The sequence below is a fragment of the Petaurus breviceps genome, unplaced genomic scaffold, assembly GCF_028583685.1.
Source record: "Petaurus breviceps papuanus isolate PSGF00001 unplaced genomic scaffold, PetGlider_PUasm1.0 90895, whole genome shotgun sequence".
NCBI classification, from domain to species: Eukaryota; Metazoa; Chordata; class Mammalia; order Diprotodontia; family Petauridae; genus Petaurus; species Petaurus breviceps.
Genome location: NW_027187372.1, coordinates 20446856 through 20473615, shown reverse-complemented (window position 1 = coordinate 20473615; position 26760 = coordinate 20446856). Strand labels below are relative to the sequence as shown.

Sequence of the window (26760 nt, the reverse complement as noted above, 5' to 3'; positions counted from 1 at the left end):
TATATATATATATATATATATATATATATATATATATATGGCACAGGGAGTGGTTGTAATGGGAATGTAAATTTGAAGATCTTCCCTGCCCCTAGGCTAAAGTGCACCTGGAGCCTGGGGTGGGAGGCTTGTCTTTCAATAGATACTTTTTGATTGGCCAGTGGGTCCAAAAGGTTGTTACATTCTCTGAGCCAGGAGAAGGCTATATAAGCCCTGATGTGAGGCTTTGTTTTGGGGCTCACTTTGAGAAGTGTTCTGTGATTTGATCTGGATTCTGGGAAGCCGTTGTCCAGAGCCGCCCAGCTTTGAAAAACCCAGATGTTGAAACCCAGACGTTGATTGGGTAGGGATGTAATGGTTGGACAGTTTGGAAATCTGTCTACTAGATCTGTTTCTGTCTTGATATATTCTGTCTGTATATTCTGAAGTTCGGGGTGCTGACCTCTTTCCCCTGAACTAGGTAAACGATACATGTTTGACTGATTAAAGTAAGCTTGTTAACCCATTTTGAGTTGCTTTCCTTTAACAAAGCAGATCCAAGAACCTGTATTAGCAGCAAACCCTGAGGACGCTTGGGGTGCTTGCTGCTACAGTGGTGCATATGTGTGTGTATGTGCGCACACACATATATGGCACAGGGGATGGCGCTTCAAAGAAATCTACTATATTCAAAGACCTGTACTTACCTCTTCAGACTACCTTGTCCAAACAACTGTTCTTAAGTTTCTGTAGTGTCCACCCAACAATTCTGGTATACAAACTTGATGACTCAAAAATTTTCTCAGCCAATAAGAAGTTACATTTCCCTTTGATCTCCCTACACATAATAGAAGTCAAATGTCTGTCCTTCAGGAAAACCACTCCAGGGTTAGATGGAAGTGGGCTTATACCCATACATGCATATACCTATTTTTCTAAGACTTTGTTCCTTTTGTACCTACATTGCTTCTAATCTTTCTTTCTTCCTTCCTTCCTTTCTTTTTTCTTTCTTTGTTTCTTTCTCTTTGTTTTTTTCTCTTTCTTTAGTTCTTTGTTTCTCCCTTTCTCTCTATTTCTCTTCCTTCCTCCCTTCCTTTCTTTCTTTCATTCTTTTTTCCTTTTTTCTTTTGCTTTTTGGAGTGGGGAAGGCAGGGCAATCAATGTTAAGTGACTTGCCCAAGATCACATGACTAGTAAGTATTAAGTGTCTGAGGTCAGATATGAACTCAGGTCCTCCTGACTCCAGGGATGGTACTCTATTCACTGAGCCACCTAGCCTCTCCTCTTCTAATATTTCTTTAATTATTCTTCTTTGCAGTTAACATTTCCTGGGCAGACCTTGCTCCAGTAATAATAATAGTTAGCATGTATATAGTAATTTAAGATTTGCAAAGTGCTTTACAAAAAAAAATCATTTTAGCCTCATTTTACATTTAAGAAAACTAGGGTAGACTTAGAAGTCACATAGCTAGTTTTTGAAGCAGGATTTAAACTAATATTTTCCTGACTCTAAGTCCATAGCTCTATCCACTGTGCCACCCAATTGCCTTCACAGTACTAATCCATTAATGCCAGTGAATCTTCCTAGAAAGTCTTGATATTCTGGTAATACATATTTTGGCATGAAAAGCTTTTATGTAACCTATCCACTAAAAAATTCATAGTTGTTGAATATGACAGTGCCAGTGTTTTTATGAACATCCCTCATTTGGTAACAACACTGTTGTTAAAGAGAGATACTCTTATATTGTATGTAGGTGTAAATAAGAGATTAAGGAAAGAGGACTATGTAGAATAGTTTATCCATATGATTTCACAGTCTAAGTATTAATCAACACCCTTACACTTTAGGCAAATATTGATCCTTGGCATCAGGAAGGGCACTACTCAGATGTCCTTTTTTGGATAACAGTGTATTAATAATACTTGAATATCTTAGTATTTTAAAAGAAGACACATACAAGATATCAAATAAGCATAAAAGAAAACTAAATTAGAGGTGGAGCCAAGATGGCAGAGAAAAGGCAGTGAATTGCTTGACCTCTCCATTAAACCCCTCCAAATACCTTTAAATAATTCCATAAAACAATTCCTGCAGTGGCAAAACCCACAAAAGTATGGGGTGAAATAATTTTCTAGCCATAGACAATGTAGGAGGTCAGCTATAAAGGTCTGTCACACCTGGTTGAAAATGGAGCATAGTCCAGCATAGACCATGCCAGCATAGAGCAGGCCCCAGCAAACCAAGCCTCAGGAGCCACTGAATCAGCAGTGGCAGTGGCTGCTTCTGGAGCTTTCAGTCCACAGATGCTAATGGGGTCAAACAGCTGATAAGAAGGAGATTATAGGGGTCTCCTTGCTGGCACTGGGGTCAGATTCTGTTGCTTTGCCCATACTCAGATCCAGGTTACAGTCCTGGGTGGCTGCACCAGGGCAAAAAGAAGCTGTACCATACCAGAGCTTGTGAATTCAGTGGATCAGGGATACTCATCAAATTTATAGGGCAGAAAAGAGTGTTTGTGGTCACTCACAGACCAGAGCATAGACCAGGAGAGAAGTAAACACACTTTCCTTAAATCATATCGCCTTGGAAGAACTGAAAACTTAGAGGTCATTAGAGTTATCTCTGAAAAATAGCTGTACAAAATCCCTGAAGCTTGGAATAGTGTGTTTTCCACCCTGGAAGTAGAACCCCACTTTAACAAAGAGTTAAAAATCAAGAAGTAGATTAGAAAAAGGAGCAGACAACAGAAAAATTTCTTTCTTTTTTTTTTTTTTGAGCAATCAGGGTTAAGTAACTTGCTCAAGGTTACATGGCCAGTTATTTATGGGTGTGGTGCTAAGTGTTGGAGCCTGGGATTCGATCTCCAGGTCATCCCGACACTGGAGCCGGTGCTCTTACTCGCTGAGCCACCTGGCCACCCCTAAGCAATTGGGGTTAAGTAACTTGCTCAAGGTTACATGGCCAGGTGTTTCTGGGTGGGTGCTAATTCTCGGAGCCAGGATTCGATCCCCAGGTCATCCCAACACTGGAGCCAGTGCTCCTACTCACTGTGCTACCTGGCTGCCCCTACAGAAAAATTTCTGGTCAGACTTTAAAGTTACTATAGTGACAAGGAAAAGCAAAACACACACTCAGAAGAAGATAGCAAATTCAAAGCTCCAACATTCAAAGTCTCCACGAAAAATATGAATTGGTCTCAGGCCATGGAAGAAGCCAAAAAGAATCTTGAAAACCAAGAAGAAAAACTGGGCAGAAAAATGAGTGATGCAAGAAAATTATGAAAAAGAGTCAACAGCTTGGTACTGGAGACACAAAAAATATTGAAGAAAACAATGCCTTAAAAAAACAGAAACAGAACAGGTCAAATGTGTTTTTTTAAATTTATTTCTTTATTTTTAGTTTTCAACATTCATTTCCACAAGATTTTGAGTTACAATTTTTTTCTCCTAGTCTTTCCCCTACCCCCACCCCAAAATAGAAAGCCTACTGAATACCCCTTCCCCCAATCTGTTCTCTCTTATATCCTCCCGCGTCACCTCCCTAACTTTCTAGTAGGGCAAGATGGGTTTCTATACCCCAGTACCTGTATATCTTATTTCCCAGTTGCATATAAAAATAAAATTTTTAAACATTTGTTTTTAAAACTTTGAGTTCCAGATTTTTTTCCCTTCTTCCCTCCTCACTGACCCCCACTGGGAAGATAAACAATTCAATGTAGGTCATACATGTGTTGTTACCCAAATCATTTCCGTAGTAGTTATATTATGAAACACTAGCTGTATTTCCTTCCCTCCTATCTAGCCCCCCACTTATTCTATTTTCTCCTTTGACCCTATCCCTTTTCAAAAATGTTTGCTTCTAACTACCTTCTCCCCCAATCTGCCCTTCCTTCTATCATCCCTCCTATTATCGCCTACCCCTCTATTTTCCTGTAGGGTAAGATACCCAGTTGAGTGTGTATGTTTTTTCTTCCTTAGGCCAAATTCAATGAGAATCAGGTTTTCTCATTCCCTTTCATCTTCCTGCTCTTCCCCTCCATTGTAACACTTTTCTCTTGCCTCTTTTATATGAGATAATTTACCCTAATCTACCTCTCCCTTTCTCCTCCCAATAAATTCCTCTCTCACATTTTAATTTTATTTATTAGATATCATCCCTTCATATTCAACTCATCCTGTGCCCTCTTTCTATGTATACATGAACATACACGTGCCCACACTCACATATATATTTATATACACACACACCCTCCTATACATACATACATACATACATATATATATATATATATATATATATATATATATATATATATATATTCCCTTCAACTATCTTCATACTGAGAAAAGAAAAGCCTTTGAGTTACACTTATCGTTTTTCCATGTAGGAATGTAAATAGTTCAACTTTAATAAGTTCCTTATGATTCCTTTTTCCTGTTCAACTTCTCATGCTTCTCTTGCTTCTTGTCTTTCAAAGTCAAATTTGCTGTTCAGCTCTGGTTTTTTCATCAAGAATGCTTGAAATTCCTCTATTTCATTGAATGACCATATTTTCCCCTGAAGTATTATACTCAGTTTTGCTGGGTATGTGATTCTTGGTTTTAATCCTACCTCCTTTGACCTCTGGAATATCATATGACCAGCCCTGTTGGATCTTTTGTTATCTTGATTATGTTTCCACAAATCTCAAATTTTTTCTTCCTGACTGCTTGTAATATGTTCTCCTTGATGTGGGAACTCTGGGATTTGGCTATAATATTCTTAGGAGTTTTATTTTTGGGATCTTTTTCAAGAGGGGATCAGTGAATTCTTTCAATTTCTATTTTATCCTCTGCTTCTAGAATATCAGGACAATTTTGCTTGATTATTTCTTGAAAGATGGTGTCTAGGCTCTTTTATTGATCATGACTTTCAAGTAGTCCAGTAATTTTTAAATCACCTCTTCTGGATCTATTTTCCAAGTCAGTGGTTTTTCCAATGAGATATTTCACATTGCCTTCTATTTTTTCATTTGTTTGGATCTGTTTAATGATATCTTGATTTCTCATAAAGTCATTAGCTTCCATTTACTCCAATCTAATTTTGAAGGAATTATTCTCTTCAGTGAGTTTTTGAAATTCCTTTTTCCTCTGGGCAGTTTGGCTTTTTCAGGCATTCTTCTCTTCATTGGCTTTTTGGGCTTCTTTTGCCATTTGAGTTAGTCTATTTTTTAAGGTGTTATTTTCTTCAGTGTATTTTTGGGTCTCCATTAGTAAGCTGTTGACTCACTTTCATGATTTTTTTGCATCATTCTCATTTCTCTTCCCAATTTTTCCTCCACTTCTCTTAGTTGATTTTCAAAATCCTTCTTGAGCTCGTCCATGGCCTGTAAGCAGTTCATATTTTTCTTGGAGGGTTGTGAAGCAGGAGTTCTGACTTTGCTGTCTTCCTTCTGCTCTATGCCTTGATATATTTTGTCCCTAAAAATGGATTCTATGTTCTGTTTATGTTTCCATTGCTTGCTCATGTTGCCAGCCAATTACTTGACTTTTGAGCTCTTTGCCATGGTAGAACTCTGCTTCCAGAATGTAGAGAGCTATGTCCCAAATTGCTGGGTTTTTGCAGCTGCTGGAGATATTAGGAGGGCACCCTCTCTACAGCCCCCACAAGCTCTGACTCACTGGTCACACACCCCAGCACCACCACCCAAGACCGCAATCCAGATCCAAGCAGGTTAAAGCAAGAGTGATTACCCTGTAAATGGTTGCTTGGCCCCCCTGCAATTTGCAGGCCAGGAGCTCTGGAAGCAGCCATGAGGTGGTAGCTGCATGGCTGTCTCGCACCTCCAGTGGCTTCTTGCCCTGGAGGCAGGGGCTGGATGGCACTCTTCATTCCCCCCTTGTTCTGACAGAGTTCTGCACTGACTCTTTACTTTGTCCTTGGAGTTTAGGGATTCAGAAGTCTGGAAACCACTACAGCTACTGAAGATTCCCTCTCCTGAAGTTGGCTCTGGCTTCCACTGGTTGGGGCTGCCCTTGGGCTAAAACCACATGACTCATGTGGGCCTGTGCTAGGCTCCCAGCTTGGTGCCATAGACCCTTCCTGTTGGCCTTCCAATCTTCCTTCAGTGGAAGATTTGTTTCTCTCTGTCACTTTGTGGGTTCTGTAGCTCTAAAGTTTGTTTCGAGTCCTTTTTTATATGTATTGGAAGTGATTGGAACAGGAACCCATACCAAGTTTGTGCTTCTACTCCACCATTTTGGCTTCACCCCGGTCAAATGTTTTTTTTTTTCTTTTAAAGGTACAAAAAGCTAATGACTTGAAGAAGTATGCCTTGAAAAAAAAATTGGTAAAATGGAAAAAGAGGCACAAAAATTCCCTGAAGAAAAAAAAAACTCTATAAAAATTAGAATTGGCCAAATGGAAAAGGAGGTACAAAAAGTCCACTGAAGAAAAAAATCCTTAAAAATAAGAATTCATAAAATGGAATTTAATAACTTTATGAGAAATCAAAGAACAATACAATAAAACCAAAATTATGAAAAACTAGGATATGATATTAAATATCTAATTGGAACAACTGACCTGGAAAATAGATCCAGGAGAGATAATTTAAAAATTATTGGACTACCTGAAAGCTGTGATAAAAAAAAGAGCCTAGACATCTTTCCAGAAATCAGTAAGGAAAATTAACCTGATATTCTATAAACAGAATGGGAAGTAGAAAGTGAAAGAATCCACCAATTACCTCCTGAAAGAGATTCCAAAATGAAAACTCTCATGAATATTATTGCCAAATTCTAGCACTCCCAGGTCAAGGGGAAAATATTGCAAGCAGCCAGAAAGAAGCAATTTAAGCATTGTGGAACCATAATCACGATAACACAAGATTTAGCAGCTTCCGCCCTAAAGGATCAAAGAGCTTGGAATATGATGTTGTGGAGGGCAGAGGAGCTAGAATTACAACCAAGAATTTCCTACCCAACAAAGCTGAATATAATCCTTTAGGGGAAAAATAGAAATTCAGTGAAATAGTGAACTTTCAAGTATTCCTAATGAAAGACTAGAGCTGAATAGAAAATATTACTTTAAAATACAAGACTCAAGAGAAGCATAAAAATGTAAACAGGAAAGGGAAATCATAAAGGACTTAATAAGGTTAAATTGTTTACATTCTTGCAATGGAAGGTGATACTTGTAACTCATAAAATCTTTCTCATTATTAGGGAGTTAAAAGGAGCAGATATAGACAGAGGGTATAGTATGAATTGAATATGAAAAGATGATATAAAAAATAAGGAGTGAGAAAGAGCAATGCATTGGGAGAAAGGAAAGGGGAGAGGTGGAAGGAAGGTAGATCATCTCAGATAAAAGAGGAAAAAAAAGCTTTTACAGTGGAGGGGGGGAAATGGAGGTGGGGAAGTGAATGAACCTTACTTTTATTAAAATTAGCTCAAAGAAGGAATAACATACACCCTCAATTGAGTTTAGAAATCTATCTTATCAGGGAGGCTAGGTGAATAGAGATCTGGCCCTGGAGTCAGGAGGACCTGGGTTCAAATCCGGCCTCAGACACTTAACACACTAGCTGTGTGACCTTGGGCAAGTCACTTAACCCCCATTGCCCTCCAAAAAGCAAAAAAAAAATCTATCTTACCCTACAGGAAAGTAGGAAGGGAAGAGAATAAGAAAAGCAGCAAGGTAGAGAGGTTATAGAAGTGGGGGCATATTGAAGGAAGCAGTAGGAGCAAAACACTTTTGAAGAGGGACAGGGTGAAAGAGAATATAGAATAAATGGGAGGGTAATCGGATGGAGGAAAATACATTTAGTGATCATAACTGTGAAAAAAAATTGAAGTAAGTTTTTCTGAAAAGACCTTATTTCTCAAATATATATAAAATGTAGTCAAATTTATAAAATAAGAACCATTATTCAATTGATAAATGATCAAAAATATGATCTGTTTTCAGATGAAGTAATCAAAGCTATTTATAACAATATGAAAAAATGCTTTACATCACTATTGATGGAAGAAATGCAAATTAAAACATTTCTGAGGTACCACCTCATACATATTTGATTAACAGGACAGAAAAGGAAAATTACAAATGTTGGAGGGAATATAGGAAAAATGTGTCATTAATGTTGATAGAGTTGTGAACTGATTCAACTATTCCATAGAGCAGTTTGGAACTATGCCCAAAGGGCTAAAAAAACATGCATATCCTTTGACCTAGCAATACCACTGCTAGGTCTGTATCCCAAAAGAGATAGAAAATAAAAAAGAAAAGTACATATATGTACAAAAGTAATTATAGTAGCTCTTTTCTGGTGGTAAAGGATTGGAAATTGAAGGGATGCCCATCAATTGGGGAATGGCTTAACAAATTGTGATATGTGATTATGATGAAATACTATTTTGATACAGGAAATGATTAGCAGAATGCTCTCAGAAAAACCTGGAAAGACTTACATGATCTGACACAAAGTGAAATGTACTGTGTGCAAAGTGACAGCAATTTTGTAAGATGATCAGATGTGAATGACAGGTATTCTCAGCAATACAATGATCCAAGACAACTCTGAAGGACTTATGAGGAAAAATGCTATCCATCCCCAGACAAAGAACTGATGTTGTCTGAAGACAGATTGAAGCATACTTTTTTGCTTTACTTTTCTCGAGTTTGGGGTCTTTTTTGGGTGGATTTTTCATCTATGTTTTCTTTCACAACATGACTAATATGGAAATATGTTTTGGTGACTACACACGTATGACTTATGTGAAATTGCTTGCTTTCCCCATGAAGGGATGAGAGGGAGGAAGGGAGAGAATTTGGGACTCATTTTAAAAATGAATGTTAAAAATTGTTTTTACTTGTAATTGGGGAAAAATAAAATAATTTTTTTTAAAAAGAGAATCAAATTATAAGAATAATAACTGACATTTGAAATGGGCTAGCAATTAGAAGTGGAAGAGATCTTAGATGTCTTTTTCTCTAAGTCTCCACATTAAGATAAGGAAAGTGAGGCCCAGAGAGGTTAAGTGATTATTTAACCAGGGTCACATTTCTAGTAATGGACTGAGCTTGGATTTAAACTCAGAGGATTAGTGAATCAGTCAACAATCACTCATCAAATATCTCACATGTGCTACAGCCTGTTCTAATGCCTGGTTATACAAAGATAAAGCAAAACTATATAGCTCCAAGGTATTTACGTTGTAATTAGAGAAACAGGTATATGCATATATATAGAGGTACAACCCTACTTCCATCTAAGCCTGTAGTGGTTTTCCTGAAGGATAACCCTTTGACTTCTATCATATGTACAGAGATAAAACTGTTGATTGTCTGATATGGTACATTATGAGAGGTCTCATGGTATATTGGTTGACAAGTCAATCTTGGAATGAGGAAGACCTGGGTTCAAGTCCTACATTTGACATGTACTAGCTGTGTGACCATGGACAGGTAATTTAGTCTTTCAATGAAACTAAAAGTAAGTTTTAAAGATACACAGCAGAAGAATCCCTACACTGATATAACCATTGGTCCAAATCAAATCTCTCCCTTCTCTTCACTGTTTTCATATATACACACATGTATAAGCATATGTTTAAATGTATATGTATGTTTATATATGCATATATATGAATTAAGTCATGTAAACATTATAATACTGCAATGATTCCTTCAGTTCACATGCTTTATGAATTTATTTCTTTTTAATCTCATAACTTAGTGAAATGAGTGCAAAAATTATTATCTCCATTTAACAGGTGAAAAATCAGAAGTTCAGAGAACCCACACTATTTGCATCATTTTCAAATCACTAGCAAGTACTCAACGTGCCGTTGTATTCTGATTCTTTATCTCTTATAAGTTCGACTACACCAAAAATATCTCCCTTGCCTTACTTTGAAGATGATTTATAATCCCAGATTTAAAGAATTTTCTAGGCGGAAGGAAATTTGAGATCATCTCATCCAACCACTTCATTTTATAGATCAGAAATTGGGGATCAGGGAAATTGACTTGCCTAAACTATTTCAGTGGAACTAGAACCAAAGTGGGTTAAGTCCCACTTTGGATTTTTCTTTTCAAAGCAGTACTCTTGCTTAGATATTGTCATGCTAAACATTACATAATAACTCTCTAGGCCCAGTTCTCTTGACACATATTTACCACTCTGCATGCATCTTCTTTTATGTCCATGGGAGTCCTATGAGTGGAGGTGGTAATAAACATTGGGCTTTATAATTGTTTCTAAATGTAATTCAAGGTGTTGTTTTTAATCTCAAAGCCCCTACATGGTGTTACTCCAGGAAACCATGGAAACAGCGACACTCTCTGTGTGCTCTGAAAAGGATTTAATAGGTTAGGTCCTGGGATTTGGAAATTGGAGGTAGTTACAGAAATACGAGTCAATGTTGACTGGCTCTTTGTTAATAATGGAGCCATTTCATTTGAACAGCACATAATGCAGGTTGGATAGAGACCAAACTTGGTGACTGGATGAAATTGAATGATTAAATATTATTGAAAATAGTAGTTCTGGACATTTTATCCTGCAACTTCCTCCCTGAAACCTGATCATTGTCTTGAAGTAAGTAGATAGAGATATCAGAGTCAGAACATGAACTCAGCCCTTATCATTCTAATTCTAAAATTATGATTTTAAATCTCTTCCCATGGCAGGACAGCTGCTTCCCTCAAAAACAACTTAAGGGTCCCAGATTTATAGAATTTTATAGTTGGAAGGGCAACAGAAATTTTCTAGTACAACTACCTCATTTGACTAAATCTCTGGAAATGTTTTGCAGTTTTTTGGTGGGTTTTGACAGAAAAGAAACAAGAGTTAACCAGCATTTATTAAGCATTTATAATGTGTGATAAATGCAAACATACTAATAATAATTCATAATAACATTCATATGGTGCTTTAAGTGCCACATAAAGTACTTGACCACTTTACTCTAATTATCTTAGTTGATCCCCACAACTGCCACGTGGGGTAGGTGCTATTATTATTCTTATTTACAGAAAAATAGGAAGAAACTGAGGATAATAGAATTTTAATGATTGATCATGGTTACAAAGTCTGTGGTAGGATTTGATCTCAGTTCTTCATGATTCCAAGTCTCGAATTCTGTTGACTGAAATGGAGGTCACATTTTAATGAATGTGATAACATGTAAATAACTAGATATGTACAAAATATACACAAATTAAACAGAAGCTAATCTTAGAGGAGAGAGTACTAGCAGCAAAGGCAGGAATGGAACTGAGAAAAGCTCCCTCCAGAAATTTGGAAATTCATGGGCTGAACAGGAAGAGCTCACTATACCAAAGAAAACCACAATTCTTGTTTCTGTACCTATGGCTTTATGAAAGCATCTTCTGCTTGCTAATTATGAGACTTTGGACAAGTTACAACCTCCCTTTTCCTAAATATGTTCATTTGTCAAAAGAAAACAATAGTATTTTTACCACTTATCTTAGTGGGTTGCTCTGAGGGCCAAATGAGATAACACATGTTTAAATATTAAATATATTTTAATATTAAATATTATTATTAAATTATTATTATACACAATATTAAAGTATATATTAATTTAAACAATTTTCCTTGGTGATTTGAAACATGCCTTATGATCTTCTTTAATTCATCCCTTAATGCTATCATCAGGAAAATGAGTAATCATGTTGAAGCTTTTCTAAGAACTTGAGTATATAGTTCCTCAATCTCTTCAAATATAGTATCTCCATCTTTACTTCAGCCATATGTATTGTCAGAGTCAAACCTTAGACTTCATCATTGCATAGAACTTCCTCACTTCTAAATTCCTGGACATTGTAATTCCACTTTCCAGTCAGTGTCTTTCCACCTGTTTGATGTTCTTACTCAATTAAACCCTTTTCATCATAACCTCCATGACTTCTCCTTCCCTATTTTGTAGTTTATCACCCTCATTCTGCCTGTACTTGCTTCCATATTCTTCCTTGATCCCATGGTATGCCACTTTATTATTTTACAGCATAACATTTTAGAATTCCTTGTATTTTGAGCTTCCATCATTCCAGAGAAGATGATTTCTGTGATCCCATTCTTGGGGTCTCAAGACCACTGAAGGAAATCACAAAATTAGTAGTGGAATCAATTTCATTTGGTATAGATTTATAGCCATAAGACCAGCTTTGCTATTAACATTACCAGAGACATGGCATGCAGGGGGTTGGCACTTTTCAAACATGAGAGAAGATAAAAAGAAAGGCAGGCAAGAACAGAATGAGAGATGGTCAATCTTATATTGGGCAGAAAATAGAGTTATTTGGAAGTCAGTCCTATGATAAAAGGCTGGAATGGTTGTACCATAGATTTAGAGCTTAAGCAGATTGTAGAGGCCATCTGGTCCAACTTCCTAATTTTACACGTCAGGAAACTGATGCTGAGAGAGATTAAATGGCTCACCTTTGACCTCAGATCTTCTTGACGCCATTTCCAGCCCTCTCTCTGTTGTACTATATTATTGCCTTTTAAGTTGGGGCCAGATTGTGGACAAGATGAAGAAATTATATTTCTTTTTTTTTTTTTGCTTTTTTTTTGGAGGGCAGTTGGGGTTAAGTGACTTGCCCAAGGTCACACGGCTAGTAAGTTTGTCAAGTGTCTGAGGCCAGATCCAAACCCAGGTCCTCCTGACTCCAGGGCCGGTGCTCTATTCACTGTGCCACCTAGCTGCCCCAAGAGATTATATTTCATTAGTTAGGTAATTGTTAACCTTGAAGGTTTTTTAGTAAAAGAGTCATCAATTAGGAAATACAAATGCAGAATAGTAATACAAAATGCAGAAAGGAGTGGATTCAGGAGAGGCAGATCAGTTAGGAAGCTATTATAATGGTCCAGAAAAGAAAAGGTCTGGTTAAAGGTCTAAACACTTTCTGGCAGTATGGGGAGAGGAGGGAACAGAATTGAGAGATATTGAAAAGGTAAAATCAGTAAGATTTGGAAACTGGTTGAATGTGGGGAATGGTGAAAGAAAAGTGAAACATGAATCCAAGATTTTTAATCTGGGTGACTCTAGAAAGTTGATGGAAATAAAGAAGCTGGTAGGAGAAAAATATTTCAAGGGACAAAGATATCATCAGGTTAGTTATAGACATGTTGACTGTCCCATCAGTATGTCTAATTGAAGCTTATATGCCTTAAATATATATATATATATACACATACATACATACATATATATATATATATAGGGTTGTCTGTGAATTTTTTTTAGCTCTCTTTTTCACTCATACAACTCTCACCTGTTTATCACAAATACTTGAGAGTTGCTGTCATTTTAACTGCATTACCCCAATGAAAATGTGATTTTAAAACCAAAGTATAGCATCTCCAACATGCAATAGGAACAATTTGTTTTCATTAAATTAGATTTCCTTAGCCTCTTTTTCCATAAGGCCTTATGACTTAAATGGGATAGTCATCTATCTAGTTTAGAAATTATGTTGGGTTGCTAACCTCTATACAATAATTCAAGGGTCATGATTTCTATATTCTATTACTGCAGAGAGGTAGAGAAGTTGTACTTCTTTGGTTAAGATATCAGCTCATGAAAATTGTAATTGTCATAAAATCCTTGATGGTGCATATAGCAGGTCCCCAGAAGAAATTAGTTAGTGGATATAATCAGAATCAGGGAGCAACTTAAAAAGTAATTTATTGAGCTCTACTTCTTTCTATTGAGGCTTTTTTCATTAACTTCCATTTGTTCGTGTGGTAACCCTACAATCTTTACTGTAGAACAATGATGGTATTTTTAGCCTAATAATACTGAAAGCAGTAAAGAATAGGAATGACTTGAAGATTAAGGGTGCTGTTGTTACTTTTGTGCAAGACTAATTCTTCAAATCATATGGGATTTTGGCATATTTAATGATTTGGAGAAGAATAGAAGCTCTGTGACAGGTTGGACTTGCAAGAATCAAGAATGGAATAACTATGGTTGGTAATTGATATTCATTATTTTGTTCTTTCAACAAAATTTGAAAATTTTACTAGGTCCCCTTATTCACCTCATAGGTTAAATTTAATTATCCCATCATTATTTTAGTTGTTTTTGCATATACTATTTCAAGTTGATTTTTTAGTACCTTTCAGGTCACCAGGTTTGGGATTTTCATTTACAACAGTACAAATATAGAATTAGTTGCCAAAAGGTCAAGTAATTGGATAATCACTCTCAGTTATCCATAAAAAATGGGTGGGAGGTGAGAATAGGAGTGCAGAAGTAAACAAAAGAAATTCATGGAGTACTTTCTAATCCTATTTTAACCATAAACTTCAAATTAATTTCTTCCTGGTTGTCAGATTTATACCTATAACTGAACCAATAACTGTTAACTGTATTGTAACAGATATATATTTCTTCCTTATTTCTTTACTTTTTTTTAGAATAAAGCACAAAATGTAGTTAATAAAATATTTTTTGTTTTTACTTCTTCTGATCATAAAAATGACAATATAAAAGCAAAACTTAGTTTCCAGATACGTCTATTCAATTTAATGAACTTTGTTATGTGCCTACTATATGCCAAGGTCGTTATTAGCAGTTAGGAGTACAAAGACAAATGCAAAGTCCAAATACAAAGCGTTGACTGTCATTAGAGTTTAGGAGATTGAAAAATCATTTACTAATACTACTAAGTAGCCTACAATTTTTCGGAGGAAAAAGTCATGGATATGTAAATCCAAAATATAAGGAAAGTAATTTCATTGGAGGTGGGAAAGCACTAATACCTGAGGTGACAGGAAAAGGTTTCATGTAGAACAAGGTAGCACTTGAACTGAGCCTTGCAGGGAACTGGGGATTCTAGGAGGGAATAGCTAATAAGGATAAAGCATCATAGCTATCCAAATTTACCTATTTTGTCACTGATACATCATAAATAAATAGTATGGGACTAATCATGCTCATTAGATCCCAGCTACCTTAAAAATCCACCTTAATTTCTAAGGCTGAGACTACAAAGCTAAATTTTCTTAATTGATCTGACCATCCTTCTTAACCATAATTCTACATGCCCCTCCCTTTATTGGCTGAACTCTTTGACAAAACTCTCAACACTAAGTGCCTCTAATTCCTCTCATCTCACTTTCATCTTAACCCTTTGTGGTCTAACTTTCAATTTGTCATTCAACTGAAATCAACCTCTCCAAAGTTCCAATATCTATTAATTGTCATATCTCATGGCCTTATTTTAATCTCTCTTGACTTCTCAGCAGCATTTGACATCATGAGTCATTTTCTCCTTCTGGATATTAAATTCTTCTCTAGGCTTTCATAATTTTGCTCTCTTCTGGTTCTCTTCCTGTTTGATTTCTGTCTGATTGCTTTTCCTTAGTTTCCTTTTCTGGATCTTCATCTATATCATGGGGAATAATTGCAGGGATAGCCCAATATTTCCCAGGACTCTCTTTTCTTTTTCTCTTTACACTATCTCACTTGGTGATCTTATCTGCTTTCATGGATTCAGTTTTCATTTCTGTGCTGATGATTCCCAGATCCTTATATCCCACATTAGTCTGTGTCGTATCTCAAATCTTTCCTTCATCAAAATATCCAATGGAATTCATTATTGTCCCCTCAAATCTTCCCCTCTCACAAATGTTCTTTTTGTCAAGAGAACACCACCACCTCAGCTGCCTAGGTTTTCAACCTTGATATAATCCTTAGCTTCTCACTCTCCCTTGCTGTAACTGTCTGACCAGTTTCCAAATCTTGTCACTTTTCCCTTTACAAATAGCTCTTGTAGACATTCCCTTCTCTCTGCTCACATAACCACTGTCCTAGTTCAGGCCCTTATTACTTCTCACAAGAGCCATCTAATTGTCCTCCCTACTTCCCCATTTTAATCCATTCTCCACACAGTACCAAAATAATTTTCCTCAAGTATAGGTCTGACCTTCAGTGCTCCTCATTTTACAGTAACTCCATATTACCTCCAGGATCAAATATAAAACGATCTGTTTAGAATTTACGATATTTCACAATAAGCCCCGACCCCTACTTTTCTACTCTTGTTATACTTTGCTCCCTTTCACACACTGCCCTGCTTGATGTTTTTTTTTTCTTTTTGGCTATTTCCTCTTGTATACTTAAGAAAAAAACTTATTTATTTATTATTTTTAGTTTTTTTTTCATCTTTTTAGTTCAGTTTTTTTCAACACTCATTTTATAAGATTTTGAAACTCCCCCCTTCCTTCCACTCCCCACTCCCCAAGACAACATGTAATCTGATATAGGGTATACATGTATGATCATATTAAACATATTTCCACATTAGTCATATGATGAGAGAAGAATCAGAATGAAAGGGAAAAAAATTATGAGAAAGGAAAAAAAACACAACATAACCTACAACAAAAAAGAGAAAATAGTATGCTTCAATCTCCATTCAGACTCCACAGTTCTTTCTCTGGATGTGGATAGCATTTTCCATCATGAGTCTTTTGAAATTATCTTAGATCATTGCATTGCCCAGAAGATCTAAGTGCAACAAAATTATCATCACACAATGTTGTTGTTACTGTGTACAGTATTCTCTTGGTTCTGTTCACTTCACTCAGGATCAGTTCATGCAAGTTTTTCTAGGTTTTTCTGAAGTCCACTTGCTCACCATTTTTTATGGAACAATAGTATTCCATTACATTCTTATACTACAACTTTTTCAGTCATTCCCAATTGATGGACATCCCCTCAATTTCCAATTCCTAACCACTACAAAAGGAGCTGCAATAAATATTTTTGTACATTTGAATCCTTTCATCTTTTTTATGGTCTCTTTGCGATACAGACTTAGTAGTGATATTGCTGGATCAAAGGGTATGCACAGTCTTATAGCTCTTTGGCCATAGTTCCAAATTGCTCTCCAGAATGGTTGGATCAATTCACAACTCCAGTAACAATGCATTAGTGTTCAAATTTTCCCACATCTCCAACATTTATCATTTTTCCATTTTGTCATGTTAGCCAATCTGATAGGTGTGATATGGTACCTCAGATTTATTTTAATGTGTATTTCTCTAATTAATAGTGATTTAAAGCATTTTTTTCATATAAGTATTTATATGAAAATTTTAATTTTCTTTAATTTCTTTAATTTCTTCACCTAAAAACTGCCTGTTCATATCCTTTGAACATTTTTCAATTGGGGAATGACTTGTATTCTTATAGATTTGACTCAGTTCTCTATATGTTTTAAAAATGTGTCCTTTATCAGACACACTGGTTATAAAAATTGTTTCTTAGCTTTCTACTTTTCTTCTAATCTTGGTTGCATTGATTTTGTGCAAAAACTTTTTAATTTAATATAATCAAAATTATCTATTTTGCATTTCTTAATGTTCTCTGTCTCTTGTTTGGTCATAAATTCTTCTCTTCTCCATATATCTGACAGGTAGACTATTCCTTGTTCTCCTAATTTGCTTATAGTTTTATCCTTTATGTTTAAATTATACCCATTTTGACCTTATCTTGGCATATAGTGTTAGATGTTGGTTTATGCCTAGTTTCTGCCATACTGCTTTCCAGTTTTCCTAATAATTTTTTTTTTTTGGTCAAATAGTGAGTTCTTATCCTAGAAGCTGGAATTTTGGGTTTATAGTCATTGACCTCTGTGTTTTTTGTACTTAACCTGTTGTTCCACTTATCCACCACTTTATTTCTTAGCCAATACCAAGCAGTGTTAATAATTCCTGCTTTATAATACAGTTTTAAATCTGGTATGATTGCTTGCTGTTCTTTAACAGTATACCTCTCTCCTCTCCATACTGGTATTCTCCCATACCTGAAATACTCTCCCTTCTTACTTTTACATCTTGGTTTTCCTGGCTTACTTGAAGAAGTTTTCCCAGGCTTCCCAGCTATGGTTCTTCCCTTTTGTGTTCACCATCTCTCTACTCTGTCTGCACACACGGACATGCACATGCACACACATATGACACATATGCACACATAAAATACAAACACATATACACTTAGTGTGGTGTAAATGAGAAGGATATTTTCTTCCTTCTGCATTATAACGTGAGCTCCTTCAGTATAGGGACAATGTTTTTGCCTTTTAATCCAGTGCTTTCACAGTGCCTGTAATATAGTAGCCTTATATATATGTGTGTGTGTGTGTGTGTGTGTGTGTGTGTATACATATATATATATATAATTTACTGACTTATTAACAGTTATCGTGGTGACCCAAATTCCAAAAGCAACTACAGTCGCAGGTTAAGCCGGTAGGTAAATATTTCTGCATAGAATGAGAGTATATAGAGGACACGGGCACAACAGGAGCATCTATTGTTGATTTTTCTAGGAGAAAAATGAAAAAAAAAATGTCATTTATGGCTGCTAATTAGCTTTGTCTTTGATTTGGGAATAGCAAGTTGGAGTGTGGCCTATATCTCCTTCCAGGACAGAGAGATAGTATCGCATAGTACAGAGAGTAAGACAATCTTGAGTCAATTTAGCTATGTCGGAATCCTATCTCAATCAAATGTGATTATGGGTAATAACCTCTCAGAGACTTAGTTTCTTCATTTGTGAAATGGGCAGAATGATATTTGTAACAACCACCCTACAGCATTGTTACTAGGAAAGTGATTTGCAAAATGCAAAGAACTAATATTTGTTATTTTTAAAAATAGAGACTGAATCCTTAGAGCTCTCCAAACTCCACTTTGGTTTTGAGGCAAATGATTTAGCTACTGACTATATTTTGTTACCTAACCAACTCTAGTTTGAGGATCTGTGATCTCTATGGCTACTCTATCCATCCATGTCACCAGTAGGCTTCATTATATAACTGATTGTTTTAAAGGGGTCTCTTTTGCATCTGTCTAAGGGAAGTTGGAATATCGTGGCCAGTCTTAAAAGAGATAGGTACTATCAGCACAAGATCCCTTATCCCTGTCTACCCCATGCCCTAAAACATTTTCATCTCCCCAGCTATTTCATCATGGAACCATCTTCATCATTTCATTATTACCTGATTCTTTGGTTCCTATGTTAGTATTTTTAAAAATGAAGACCTTTTGGTCCATTATATGATTTAGCCTTTGGGATGAGCTCCTAGTATGAAAGCATCCTTGATAATCTGTTAACTATAAGATTATAGTCTTGCAAAGTTATCTGGAGCACTGAAGAAGTGAAGCCTATTTGCTCTACTCATACAGCTGGTCTTTGTCAAGAGACAGAACTCAAACCCTTGTTCTGCTGATTCTAAGTTTGGCCCCCTACCTAACCATGTCCATTGACTTAAAAATGAAATGTGACGATACATTGTTATTTATTCCACAAGCCACACATAGATATTGTTCTTATTGATTTAAAATCAGGATTTATTTCATCATATCTGAGTTGTCATTGGGACAAAAAAATAGTTTAGTTTTATTTCTGACAGCTCTTTTGTAACCAACTATTAATCAAATCTACTATGTTACTATGACTAGAAATATAAGAACTCTAAAATCTGTTACTGAAAAAAAGCTATGGTATAAAATATTTTAAAAGTACAATGCCATCTGTGTGAATATTGAACTATTTTGTTTGGATTTCTTTGTCTTTTAACACAATGATGACTAACTAATGCCTACTGAAGGTATTCACTTCAATGTTTTTGTCTTTATTTACCATAGTATTTGTGGAATTCAGCATCTTGAGCGAGCAGGGAAGAAACTGACTCTCTTTGACTCCCTTTATTTCTGCATTGTGACCTTTTCTACTGTGGGCTTTGGGGATGTCACACCTGAGACAGCGCTCTCCAAGCTTTTCGTTGTCATTATGATCTGTGTTGCTCTTGTAGTCTTACCCATACAGGTGAAACCCAACTCTCTTATGTTTAATAGAGCGGTGTAAATTGTTATAATGGCTCACATTTTATTTATTCTAAAATTTTTACTAAGAAATATAGGACTTTGTTTTATCAGGCCAAATAATAAATGCCTAAAAATGTTGTCATACATAATAATTAAAACAATTATAGGTGATAATGTCTTTTGTCATTCAGCAATACCAATAAAATCTGTATTTACTTTTCAGGAACAAGAAACTCCCCATTTTTTATAGACATGTTTTCAAAAAATATTTTATCTTACATCATATAAAAATATGGAATTTAATGGGCCTCTAGGATAAAGTACCAACTTTTGAAAATATTATTACCCCTGTTTCCCAAAAAGGGAATGCAAAAAAAGGGGGAGAAATTCATGGTACCAGCTTAGTGTTCAGGAAACATTTCAATTTTTACATTGTTCAGTGAATGAAATGTATCCTTGAAGTAAATATTCATATGTTAATCAATCAAAAGGTCAATGATAAATACTAGATAGTAACTTAGCCTCTGGATCAGGAAGACCTGTGTTTAAGGTCTGCCCCTGACAAATATTGGCTATGCAATTCTGGGCAAGTCACTTGCAGGCAAATTACCTACACTTTAAGGATATACTAAACCTCCCATTTTCCCAAGCAACTCTCTAAAAGTCAAGGTTATAGAACAGGTATTGATTGATGAACAGGGCTTCCTCACTGGGAATGCCTTACTCTAATAAAATCTGAGATCTTGTCCAAAATCAAAATTACAGAAACAATAACAATTAACCTCTGACTTGGAGCTGAAGAGGGTAGAGAAGAAAAAGGAATATTTACTTTAATAAAGGTGAAGACATCCCAGATCAGCTCTACAAATAAGGAAGAATATGTCTCTTCTCTGTATAATTGTAGTGGACCTATCTAACTCTCTGCCATTGTCTTGTGCTTTACACCTCTATAACAAATGCTGGGCTGGGCAGTCACATGCTGGAACAAGCCACTGCTGTTTGCAAATTTTATTTTTTTGATTGGCATAGTTTACCTACACTTCAAATTTATATAGGAGAGTCTTCCTAAGTCTTTCACTCCCTTCATTCTTTGAGAAGTAGAGAAATAAGGAAAGAGGGGGACCTTCTAGCTACTGAGTATTTGGAATAGAACTGCACATAATATCGAGTGTCTTCTGTAGGCATATATGAGTTCCATATTCATGGAAAGTATGGGAGGATTCAGAGATTTTTATTTTGACCCTGCCCCAAATTCTAGATTCAATGCAAATAATCAAATGGAAATTCAAGTTCAATCTTTTAATGTTTGCTATCCCCCTCTATTCACTGTGCCAAGTTGGATACTGGCATGATTTTTCCTATTACATTTTGGCATTATATAATATTCACTGGGCGCTAGGTGGCACAATGAATAGAGTGTTAGATCTAGAGTCAGGAAGACTCATTTTCCTGAGTTCAAATCTGGTATCAAACATTTACTGGCTGTATGACACTGGGCAAGTCACTTAACCCTATTTTCCTCAGTTTCTTCATCTCTAAAATGAGTTAGAGAAGGAAACCATTTCAATATCTTTGCCAAGGAAACTCCAAATAGGGTCGCAAAGAGTTGAACATAACTGATAAGTGACTCAACAACAACAATAGCATTCAATAGGAAAAATCATGCCAGTATACAACCTAGCATAGCGAATAGAGTGATACCCTTGGGATTAGTAAGACCAGATTTTAAATTGTGCTTCTGACAGGTAACTAGCTGTATCACCAAAAAAACAAGTCCCTTAACTATATACAGTGCCTCCAAACATCCCTCTAAGAGAATAAGTTAGAGACAAGTTGCCCCTTTAGAACATGGAGTGACTTTCTGCACAAGAAGTGTCCTAAAGTGATGAAATCACAAGCCCAGATAGAAAAAAGCCAAATAATAACCATTCTCCTGAAAAAAAAATCCAACCAACCAAAAAATATAACAGAAACAATGTGGGAGTTTTTGAATCGAAATATTTGAGAAGAGTATTTGAGCAAAAATTCTATTTACCCGCTTATCAGTTTTCATGTGAAAGCAGCATTGTTGAAAGGCAACAAAGATAATTCAAATCTTAGGCATTTCCATTTAAGAGAGTAAACATAATGAAACAATAAATGCATCACACTGATCTATATTTCAAGCCTGACATTCTTTATTCATATATAAAAATTCATTATAGTTTGAACAGCTGGCCTTTTTGTGGATGGAGAGACAGAAATCTGGTGGAAACTACAGTCGTCACAGAGCTCAGACAGAGAAACATGTTGTCCTGTGTGTTAGCTCCCTGAAGATTGATTTACTTATGGATTTTTTAAACGAGTTCTATGCTCATCCAAGACTACAGGTACCTTTAATGTAGAATATTTATTCTACTGGAATTTATTCTACTAATTTTATTAAATTCTACTAATTTAATAAAAAATTAAATTAGAAATTGACACAGTATGCCTTCTGGAAAGTTGTCATTTATATGACTGAGTTTAGGAAGGAGTGAATAAAGACACTGCAGTTATAACAGTGGAACACATAAAATAATGCATCCATTCATTGTACTTTATATTGCCTTCTGTAGCTAAAAAGACAAGACAGATGGAATTATGCTATCACTACAAAGAAAGAGCTTTTTGTGATTTAAAAGTTGCCCCTTTCTCCCTAGATAAGGCATAAGTAATATTTTCATAAAACATTGAGTTTTAATATACAATGATATAAACAGTGAAATTTGGTCCTTTTACTGTCATCTGCTTATTTGAATTCTATGAAATTTTAATACATGTTGCTAAGAGAGAAATGTCAGGCAATTTGTACTTAGTTATATAAGAATACAAGCCATATCTTTGTGATAGTGTGCTACCTGGAAGGTTAGCACTAATCACATGGGTTTAAGACAGGTACAAAACCAGTCTTAGAACCACAAGGTTTCATGATTGCATATCTTTGTCTATGCATATAGAATTAAGCCCTCCCTGTCACTGTGACCATGACACATGGCAGCTTTCCTTTTCTGTTGAGGGCTCCTTAAAATTCAAATTAAAAATATAATGTGGAGGTTTAGCATCAATGAATATTGATGAATTTGAGTAGTGTAACTGGCTAATACCATGAGATAAAGACATCTTTATTAAAAAGTGAACACAATTCAGAGCAGAAGATCTATGAATTCAGGGTTTGTGAAATATTTCCTGTTCTTCAAAGTCTTATTTATAAATGTTAAGTAAAATTATGTAAATATTTGGGATACTATTCACATAATTATGTATTTATTTGAAGAAATCCACATTTATTTTCTGTATTTTTTTCCTTGTCACATTCATGCTGGGAAAACTGCCAAGTATGCCCATGATGTACTATAAAGAGGATTAATCTGGGGGGAGCAAAATAAAACTTAAGAGATATGGGGAGGGGCACAGAGAGACAGACAGACAGAGACAGAGAGAGAGACAGAGAGAGACAGAGACAGAGAGAGTAGAGAGTGTGAGTGTGTTTTGGAAGTTAATATTTATACGACCTGACCCCTAGAGAAAATCAGATAAATTTTCTTTTTCAATTCTAGGCAGTTTCCATGAAGGCAGATTCTCTTAAAAGCCTTTGGTAGATGCAGCCTAGGAAAAATAGATGACGATTTGTCTAGGGGATTGCTAGTCCTGTGGCCAGACCTGCTGGTTTATGAATGTAGTGAATAAAACTAGTCCCACAGTGATGAATTTATGCCATTATAAGATATGCGAATATATTATATTGATTTACAGTGTTCTATAATCACTTAATAATAGTTAACAAAGAGGAATTTCTCATGTATTTTGCGATCTCAAAACCCTATGTGTTCTGTTTAGCAAGAGTGCCACTGGAGATAGCAACATTTATAACATAAGCAACATTCCTTTTTAGCTATGAAAGTATTATTACATTATCTTCTGGAATGACCTCTTAATCCTGTCACATGAGACAACAAAATAACCCACATTCTTAGAGTACTTTAAGATCTACAAAATATTTTCCTCACAACAACTCAGTAATGTGCAGTCATGCCCCCATTTTATAAGAGAAAACTAAACTAAAAGGAAATTAAGTGATTGGCCCATGATCACACCTTTAGTCAGCATTGGAGCAGAGATTCAAACCCCTATCTTCAAATTCACATTTCTGGGGCTTTTTTCTTCCTCATTCCCAATTCTTTTAATAGGGTTTTGTTACCTGGGGTTCATGGACCCCTATTGGGTATATATGCATAGATTTCAGGGAGTCCATGAACTTCAGTGAATTCCAAAAATATCTCTATTTTTATTAGCAGCTATATGAAATTGAACATTTCTTTCCATTACAAAAAAATTCTAAGGGATTCTTAGAGTTCATGACTTCCAAAGGTATCCACACAAAAAGTTAAGAACCCAGAACTCTTACTTTTATTTGTTTGTTTTTCCATTGTGCATTTTTGGAAGAACAACTTTTGCCTCTGCATGGGATATGATAGGAAAATAAACTCCAGTACTTATGTGGGGGTTAAGGTCAAAAGATTAGTTTTATTAATATTGTATAATGTTAAAATGAGCTAATATTGCATTACTAAGAATGCAAAAACACATGTAAGCTTGCCTTGTGTTATTTATTACTTTTGGCAATAATTTTGAACAAGGAAGTTCACATGGGATTACCTACTGAGAAAGCTAACCATAGTGTTATAGTTCTGGGTAAGTGGTGAGAGACATTTTTTTATCTCATATATATATATATATATATATATATATATATATATAGAGAGAGAGAGAGAGAGAGAGATGACTTCTCTGTTTCTCTTCCTGACTCTCTCTTTCTCAATCAATAATAATATGGAGATGTCAGATATATCATGTTTACATGGATAGAATACATCTTTTTTCATTTTCATTTTATGACATTATAAAAGCATCTTCATTATAAAGATGCCTTTTTGCAGGATTTTCAGTTTAACTAGTTTTCATTATTTAGATTATTAATTCACCTAGATAGTACACACCAAAACTTAAAAAAAAATTTTCCTTCATGGACTTGCTTTATTTTTTTTGACAGGATTATTATGTGGTAATTTTATGTCCAACTGAAATAGATATTCAGGTTCGAAGAGTCCTTCAGATTCCAATGTGGTCCCAAAGAGTCATCTACCTACAAGGTTCAGCCCTGAAAGATCAGGATCTATTGAGAGCAAAGTAGGTATTTTAAAAAATTTTTTACATCTTTCTTATCCTATCTATATTCAATCACTACTATGTGGTGCTGCTTCCATTAGCCTGATCCTATTCATTGGAAAGTCCCTTGTTTACCTTAAGAATTGTGTGTACTACTTAACTCTCAAAGAAGTACCAGAGTATCCCAAGTTCTTATATAACCCAGAGAGCTAGAAAACTATTTGTTCCAGCTCCTCCTCTTTATAGCTGTAATGCCAATGTTGTTAGTATAAGGGGTATAGTCAAATGACCCTATTAGAGTACCTCTGACCTTGAAACCCCAATAGAAATGCCACTTCTATTCTAATGTTTTATATTTTATTGATAGGTACAGGACTATGATAAAATGGTATCTACCATAGAAAAAAACATACTGACATGCTTAATTGTATACATATTTGTCTGTTTGTTTTTAAACTCATAGGCATAGTGATAGGAGAGGGAAATATACTGGAGCTGTGATTTCATTGAAATTCCAAAGGGAGGAAATTCCTATTATTGTAGATTTGCACCTCAGTTTTAAACAAAGAACCAAAAGCAAACAAACAAAACACCCCAGAAAAATACATAGAACACAGAGACCCTTGCCCAGAATCACACAACCAGTATATGTTAGAGGTGGGATCTAAAACCAAGGTCTTCCTGGTTCTGAGTCCAGCTTTCACATTGCCTCTCAAAGGCATAAAATCAATAAAAAGTAACAAAATGTTAAAATGCATTTTGGTAACTATTACGCAAAAAATGTACCTTTACCTCCTGCTGCACTTTAGTCTTTACCCAGTCTAAAGACATATTCTAGTCCAAGAGTTTTAGGTCACAATTCTGGGTATTTTCGCTCTCTCTCAGTTGCTCCTCTCACCTCCATCCTTTTCCCCCCGCAATGATACATTTGCTAAACAGAAATAGATATGATCTGAAAATCTGAGCATCTACAAACTCTGAAATTAACCTTAAGCTTGTCTTCTTATCCTTTTTCTATTTAACAGATTTCAGTGTTGAAACTTTGTTAAGTATCATAGAGGCTAAAACATTTATTGTCATACTGATAATCATTGTGAAAGTTTCAAAATTAGGATAAGGTATTTTCCCCATGAAAATGGACAATTCTTCCCTGACCTCTCACCTGCCACTGGCAATACCATATAAGAAGAATACTGGCATAGCATAATTACCTCATATAATCAGAAAATTACTGAGTTTTTTCAATTATTTGTTAAAATACCTTCAAATCACTGCATATTTTAGTTCAACAATGTTTTACTGGGCACCAAAGTGTTTGACATTGTGATAAACATTTTGTGGAATGAAAACAATGAAACAATATTGAACATTATTCAGGTCTACTTAGAGTGTATAATTTTTGCCCAGATGCAGCCAGCAGTGGGTTTGGATTCAAATCATGGGAGCACCAAGATAGTAAAACCACAACGCAGTAGCAAATATAACTTTTATTAAATGGAAATAAGCTCGTGTTTCCAGCAGCAGAAGGAAGCCCCAGTTAATCTCCTGCCAAACAGCCATCTATAGATCTGTTCCTTATTATTTATGTCACTCTGGGTAATTTAACATCTCTGAGCCTCAGTTTCCTCCTCTACATGTGAGGATCTAAATGCTATAATACTCATTAAATTCATGATTCATCACCAGTGGCTGGAGTCACTGTGTATAGGAGGCTTTTAAAGCAAGAGCCAGTAAA

General features: G+C 35.6%; 1 protein-coding gene across 1 annotated transcript in view; it reads left to right on the top strand.

Annotated features, from left to right (window-relative positions):
* Positions 1 to 26760, top strand: part of KCNT2 (potassium sodium-activated channel subfamily T member 2) — a 550024-nt gene that overhangs the window by 331123 nt on the left and 192141 nt on the right. The window contains exons 9-11 of the mRNA XM_069074469.1: positions 19659 to 19839; positions 22043 to 22207; positions 24910 to 25046. Coding sequence (XP_068930570.1) covers positions 19659 to 19839; positions 22043 to 22207; positions 24910 to 25046 — 483 coding nt within the window. The remainder of the gene's footprint in view (positions 1 to 19658; positions 19840 to 22042; positions 22208 to 24909; positions 25047 to 26760) is intronic.